A 7,597-nucleotide genomic window follows, 5' to 3' on the forward strand; every position below is an offset into this window, starting at 1 on the left:
TTAAATTCACATGATCTTATTTGAGACAATCTATCCAAATCAATGACTAACTTAATATAGAAAAAAAACAATTTTACAAATTAAACTACCTAAATCAATAACCAAACACTAACCATTGCCAGCTACATCCCATTGGTGGCAATCAAATTCGACAACTAACAACTACTTTTAATTATTACCTCTAATTGGCCACCTTCTTGTTTTCAAAATGAAAAATGAGACAAAAATTTATATTTTATACTTACTTTTTAAATTCAGCGATAAGTCAAGAAAATAATTAATTGATAATTAGAGAATGTTTAATTATCAACCCATTATCTTATTGACACATCACTGAATTTAGAAAGTAAATCTAACCTTTAGACCTGAATAACAATGTTCAACAATTTTTAAAAATAAAAATAAAAAACAATACGTAGCCACAACTTAATGAAGTAAATCAACTTCATGTATTGAAAATGAGGGGCAAATTAGTCAAATTGCCAAAGACCAAAAAAAACAAAAAAAAAAAAAAAAAAACAGAAAAATCCCCAGGTAGGTTGCTGTTCTCTCTACTCAGAGCAAGTCGCTTTCTCTTTTTTTTACTGTCTTTGGCTTTGCAGTTACTAGTCAGTGGTCAGTCCGTCCTCTCTCAGTCGTGTGTTTTTAGAGCAAAAAATGCTTTCTTCAGAGTCCCCTTATTCTTTCCTTCTTCTCTCCTTCAAACCCCCTTAAAACTCCTCAATTTCCTCCTCAAAATTACTCTGTAATTCGGCATTATATTCCTCTCTCTCTCTCTCTCTCTCTCTCTCTCTCACAACTTCCTCTAAATTTAGCTCAACTTCCTTCATTGATTCTGCTATTTTTTTTTCCATAGATTTGATCATTCCACCATGAATCTCGTGACAAAATCTTTCTGGGTTTTGCTATCCTCTGTTCTTCATTTCTACACACTCTGTTTTTCGTACCCAACTCCATTGAACTGTACAGACACAACTCGTCTATGCACATCGTTCTTGGCCTTCAAACCAAATTCAAACGAAACCCTTTCGGTGATTCAGAGCATGTTCGATGTGTTACCCGAAGACGTAACCGTCGAAGGCAATGGCAGAGACTACGTGTTCATCCGAAAGAACTGTTCTTGTGCTTCGACTACCTACAAATATTTGACTAACACTACATACACTGTGAGGGAAAATGGTGGATCTGTACACGAAATGGTGATTGAGGCCTATGATGGGTTGGCCTTGTTGCCCAATTTCAGTCGCGCCGCTCGAGCAGGTGCCGTGGTGTCGTTGGAGTTGTTTTGTGGGTGTTCGAGTGGGTTGTGGAATTACTTGATGAGTTATGTGATGACTGATGGGGATAGTATTCAATCATTGGCGAGTAGGTTTGGGGTTAGTATGGATAGTATCGAAACTGTCAATGGGATTGACAATCCTGATAATGCTACTGTTGGTGCACTGTACTATATACCTCTAAATTCAGGTATGGTGCTCTTGTCTTGTTATATATATTTTTTCAATACTATATACCTTGGTGTTTGATTTGATTTGTTAGTTGATTTATGTTTGATTTTACAACTATCAAGTGGAGTTTTGACTTTTGGGTTCAGAGTTGGTGAAGCTGTTAATTGAGTGTAACAAAGGCATGTAATTGGGTGCTTTTGGATCAGGATTTGTTTTTGTTGGAGCTTAATTAAGAAAATGATAGATTGACAATTTGTCAAGAAAATTACAGTAAATGGGTTAAATGGAGAAGTGTGGTTGAAATTTAATTGTTGTATTGTGGGTTTGTGTACAGAATGAATCTGAACCGTCACGCATAGATGTTTCTGGGTAAAAATTATGGGTATGTAGTGTTATTGTAGTGATCTGATTATACCAATCTTTTCAATTAGGGAGTACTTTATAGTTCGAATGAACAGAATCAGGCAGTTTATTATGCCCATAGTTGCTTAACATGCATAGGATGGACCAAGATTTGCTAGAACTGGTATTATTATGAGGTAGTGTGAGGCTTCAATACCAAGTCAAGGCTGGTCTGATGGTTGGATTAGTTTATCCCAAAAAATGGTAACTCTTTTGTAATTTAATGAAAATGGCATGACATACTGGAAGAATTTGGGGGAAAGCTTGAAATTTTGACCAACTGTAGAAGTCAAGTGAATTTAGTGAATGTCAATGAACTAATTCTGTAGAAGTCAACGGTTGAATCAAGTAGAAAAGAACTAATGTAACATATCTTGGGTGTTCACTGTTCACATTGCTTTAAAGATCCTAATTGGAATTTTAAGTTTGCTAGTGATTTGTCATTCTTTCAATGTGCGTGATTCTGCTAGGATTCTGGATGCTAACATAGAGCAAATGGGCAATTCATTTGTTAATTTCACAAGCTAATATAGCTACACATTTCAAGAAAATCAAGCATGATTGACCAAAACAAGATCGGTATCTGATATAAACAATTTTTTGTCATGATTTGAAAACATCATAGAAAGAATTGACTGGCCAGGTAGTTGGCATTTTTCTGTCATGATTGTGACCAGCTCAAAGCTATTGTACTCCTCTCCTCCTTTTAATTCTTTCTAGAGCAAGAAGTCTACAAACATAGAGAAAATTTAACACATTTAAAAAATGCTGAAGCACACATTAATGACCTGAATTGAATTTAAAAAAGGATTTGCTATCATGTGAATGGTTCACAAAGATGGATAAAGAATATTAGATTGTTAGTGCTACAATTACAATTAGTAAAGAGAATGTGCTTGAATGTTGAAGATATGATTACTTCTTGATTTATACAGTTTGTGGCTTGTTAAAGTCTTACAAGGAAATATCCCATCCACTTGATCGGATGAAAATTAGTTTCAATTAAATGTTGTCTTATGGATATTACCTTGTTAGTATCATTTGGATATGTACATTGGGCTTCAATTTTATGTTTGTTCCTATAAATACATTTTGTGGTGTTATGTATATAACAACCTTCATAATCCAAGATCATGTATTATCATGATTTTCACATAAATAACTTTACATACCTGAATCCATTACGGTGGAAAAATTTTAGAGATTCAGTAGATGATAAAAATCAACCCTAACCTTTAGGTTTATGGAGAAATGGTTTCTTTCTTTTAACTCTCTCTAGCATAACATGTATTTGAAATAATTTGATGGGTAATCTGAATGTCCTTTTATAGGCAGAGAGAGAACTAGTCTCCTTATTCAACAATAATTCCACTTGCCCATCAAATGAGGATACTTGAAAACCATTCTTCTTATTGACCAATTAGATAAAATGTTGTAGCAAAAGATATGGAACCATAATCTTGTTAAATCTTTAATTCATATTGCAATATCATGTGGGTCACCATAATGACTAAAGTTAACATTAGGCGCGCAATAAATCATATCCAATCTTATATTTAATTTGGTCATCATCATAATACTATAATCAAATAGTTCACTAATGCGAGTCATGGTAGTTCTACACCAGTAGTGCGACATATAGTCCCTTCCATCTACCATAACACTAGCAACTAGTTTAACATAGCCCTTCAAGTGAAGAGTGTATTTAAACGAGATACAACAATAATGTCTTTTTATGAAAGACTATTCTTGTTATCATTCATTCAATTCTCATACATGTACATACTCATTTCATGACAAGAAGTATATCAGAAACACATTAATGATATCAAAATGTCAAATAATTAAAATAACTAATTATGAGGCAATCCATTACATAAAAGAAATGCTATTATGGGTTACGTTCAAGACCCATTCTATTGGCATGTTCCCTAAAGATCTTTGGTGGCAACCCCTTTGTCAATGGATTTGCAACCATAAGCTGTGTGCTTATGTGTTCTATTGACGCACTTTGTTTTTGAACTTCTTCTTTAGCAGTAAGGTATTTCAATTCCGTGTGTTTAGCACCCTTAGAATACTTTGTTGTTTTTAGAGAAAAACATAGCCGTAGAGTATTCACAATGAATTCTCAGAGGCTTAGCAATAGGGCCAACAACCCTAAGTCTTGAGATAAAGTTCCGCAACCACAATCCATGAACTATGGCCTCAAAGCATGCCACAAATTCCGCTTTGATAGTGGATGAAGCTATGATAGTCTGTTTTGCACTTTTCCATGTTATTGCTCCTCCAGCTAACATGAACAAATATCCAAAAGAGGATTTTCTACTATCAACACATCCAGTGAAATCTGAATCAGAGTAGCCAATCACCTCTAGATTGTCAAACCTCCTAAATGTGAGCATGTAATCGTTTGTTCCTTGTAAGTATCTCATCACCCTTTTTGCAGCTTTCTAATGATCCATACCAGGATTACTTTGGTATCTTCCCAACATACCAATTGCAAAACTGATATCTGGTCTAGTACAAGTTTGTGTATACATTAAATTTCCTACTGCGGATGCATAAGGAATCCTTTCCATCTGTTTACATTCCAATGCATTCTGTGGGCATTGCATAAGACTGAACTTATCGCCTTTTTGAATAGGGGCATCAGTAGGTGAACGCTTTGGCATATCAAATTTCTCTAAAACTCTTTCAATATATGCTTTTTGAGAACCCCAACAATCCAAGTGATCTATCTCGGAATATTTCAATTCTTATCACATAAGTTGCCTCACCCATATCCTTCATTTCGAAGTTCTCAGAGAGTAGTTTCTTGGTCTCAAGCAATAAACCAAGATCACTATTAGAAGTTTCTTGGTCTCAAGCAATAAACCAAGATCATTATTGGCAAGCAAAATATTGCCAACATATAAAATAAAAAATATAAACTTACTCCTACTAATGTTTAGATATATACACCGATCAACAGTGTTTTCTTTATATCCAAAGGAAGTAATAGTATTATTAAACTTAAGATGCCATTGTCTAGAAGCTTGTTTAAGTCCATATATTGACTTCTTTAGTTTGCAAGCGAAGTGTTCTTTCCTTTTAATGGAGAAACCTTAAGGTTGATCCATATAGACTTCTTCCTCTAAACTCCCATTTAGAAAAGTAGTTTTCAAATCCATTTGATGCAACTACAAATCATAATGAGCTACTAATGCCATGATAATTCTCAACGAATCCTTCTTGGATACCGGGGAGAAGGTCTCTTTGTAGTCAATGCCGTCTTTCTGAGTAAAACCTTTGGCCACAAGTCTGGCTTTATATTGTTCTATATAGGGGTGTAAATTTGGCCCGGCCTACCCGGGCTCGAGCCGGCCCATGTCGGGCCTCACGGGCTCCGGCCAAAATTTAGGCCGGCCCACGGGCCAGAAAATTAGACCCAGACCCAGACCCAGGCCTAGGGGGTATTTGGGCCTTGGGCAGGCTGGTGGGTCTGGCTTGGGTGGGCCTGAATAAAATTTATTTATTTATTTTTTAATTTTTTTTACCAAAATTTTATTATTTTTCACTTAAAAAACATTGGGTCTCTGGCGGGCCGGGCCTTGAGAGGGCCTTCAGTGGGCTGATGGGCCGGACTTCAAAATAATGGCCCAAGCCTTAGCCCAGGGTCTCGGACTGGGCTCAAGCTTGGGCCTAAACAGCCTGGGCCTACCCCGGGCCGCTGGTGGGCTTCGGGCCGCGGACCATTTTTACACTCCTAGTTCTATATTGCCCTTGGAGTCAAGTTTGGTCTTAAAGACCCATTTGCAACTTCTTGCATCCTTTGGGCAATTCAACGAGATCCCAAACTTTATTATGGTCCATTGATTTTAACTCATCATTCATGGCATCAATCCACTTAGTAGAATTGACATTTTCCATGGCTTGTGGAAAAGAAACCGGATCTTTACTTGTCCCTATATTAAAATCAGATTCTTGTAGATAAACCACATAATCATTTGAAATAGCAGATCTCCTTTCTCTATGAAACCTTCTTAATGGAAATAGCAGTCTTCTACTATTTGTTCATTGGTGTCATATTCGAGTGGTTGATTCATTTGTTGCTTCATGTCGTTAGGTTGTTCAACAACTGTAGGAGCAACAATTTCTTTCGAAGTTATGGGTAATGAGACTTATACCATAACTTCTTGAATAACCACAATTCGTGGGTTATCATTCTCACTGATTCCACCATCTTTAATGAATTTGGTATTCGGTTTTGAGAGGAGATTTGTGTCGAACAATGGGCCGAGCTAAACCAATGCAGAATGTGGTGTTGGGCCGAGTCAAACCAACACGGAACGTGGTGTTGGGTTGAGCCAAACCAGCACGAAATGTAGTGTTGGGCCGAGTTAACCAACATGGACATGGCATTGAGCCGAGCTAGACCTTTGTGGTCTTAGGCATCACGCTAAAGAGAGCCATGTTTGGGGTGAGAGAATGGGCTGAACTAGACGTGGCATAGATCGGATACGAGGACTGAGCAAGATGTGCAAGGGGCCGCTGTCTATAGTTGAGATGACGACCGACATGCTGAGACTAATCGGTTTAAGAATGCAGCATTGTTGCGGCATTGATCGAGCACGAAGCCGACTTGGGAGTCAACGTGATTTAGCTCAGCACGAAGACATCCTAAGCTAGCATTCTGTTGGTGTTGCAAGTGGTCGTTCGGTTGAGGCATTCCACGTGGTCTAATGGCAGAAGAAGAGGAATCTTTGAGCACGTGTCAATACTTTTTGATGGTTTGGCCAATGCTGTTTGGCAGTATTGACGAGTACACATGTGAGGAATGGAAGGGGTAGTACAGCCACGTGTCTAGCAAAGGACAACATAGGTAGTGTGCGCATAATCTGGGGCTACATGGCCAGCCTAGATAAGGAGGCGTGAGCAGACTTTGAGGGGTAAGAAAACTTTAGTAATTATCTCTCTGTAGTGTTCTGTATTCTCTCTTCTTCTCCTAGAAAGATAACTTGACCGTCGGACGGGTTTTCTGGCAAACCACTTACTGGGTAGCTCACCCTTGTTTTGTTCACAGTTAGTTGGAGTCCTGATGGAGCGAGTCAAGCTTGGTGGCAAGGCGTAGGGAAGAAGACAAATATTTCTCTCCTGTACAATTGGCGTTGCTTGTGGAAATCAAGACTTACAAATCCTTGTCATCCAAGTTTTTTTGACCAATTTCAATGTGAACAACGACGAGATCCCGCTGTCAACCATCGACGACATCACTCCAGAGTCTGTTTGAAGGCGAGATGACCTGCTTGCCGTTCCGAACAAGACTGGTTTGGAGACTTCCACTAGAGGGTTACCCAAAGACGCGTGAGACAAACGCGCGAGGAGTATTGAACATTCACAGAGTCCTGAAGGGCGTTGACGACGAAGAGAATAGCGTGCTTAACATCTGGAGCACAAACTGAGAGACTAGGATGCCATCATTCAGAAAATGTCCGCTGAAATGGAGGTGCTAAAGCTGCAGATAAAAGGGAAGGGTGTAGCTGGAGTGGAAAACCGCAGTGAGGGCACCCAGCCTCGTCGCTCAGGCAATCAAAATAGGCGAGGGACTCCTTCCCTCTCCATTACCAGGAGCTATGGAGTTAGCGACTCTATCCCGTCAGTGGAGAGATCATGTACGCGAGATAGTAGCTATCGCCCCCTCACGTTCGTTGACGACGTTGAGATATTCTCACTCTGCCCGATAAGAGAATCTAAGGAACGTCCTAGAG

At 38.6% G+C, this 7,597-nt stretch overlaps 1 protein-coding gene across 1 annotated transcript in view; it reads left to right on the forward strand.

Annotated features, from left to right (window-relative positions):
- The first annotated feature begins 583 nt into the window (after positions 1-583).
- Positions 584-7,597, forward strand: part of LOC114285590 (lysM domain receptor-like kinase 3) — a 28,164-nt gene continuing 21,150 nt past the window's right edge. Inside the window, exon 1 of the mRNA XM_028228633.2 lies at positions 584-1,467. Coding sequence (XP_028084434.2) covers positions 873-1,467 — 595 coding nt within the window. The 5' untranslated portion in view covers positions 584-872. The remainder of the gene's footprint in view (positions 1,468-7,597) is intronic.

Source organism: Camellia sinensis, chromosome 4 (genome assembly GCF_055761805.1).
Source record: "Camellia sinensis isolate YWXY chromosome 4, ASM5576180v1, whole genome shotgun sequence".
Lineage (NCBI taxonomy): Eukaryota > Viridiplantae > Streptophyta > Magnoliopsida > Ericales > Theaceae > Camellia > Camellia sinensis.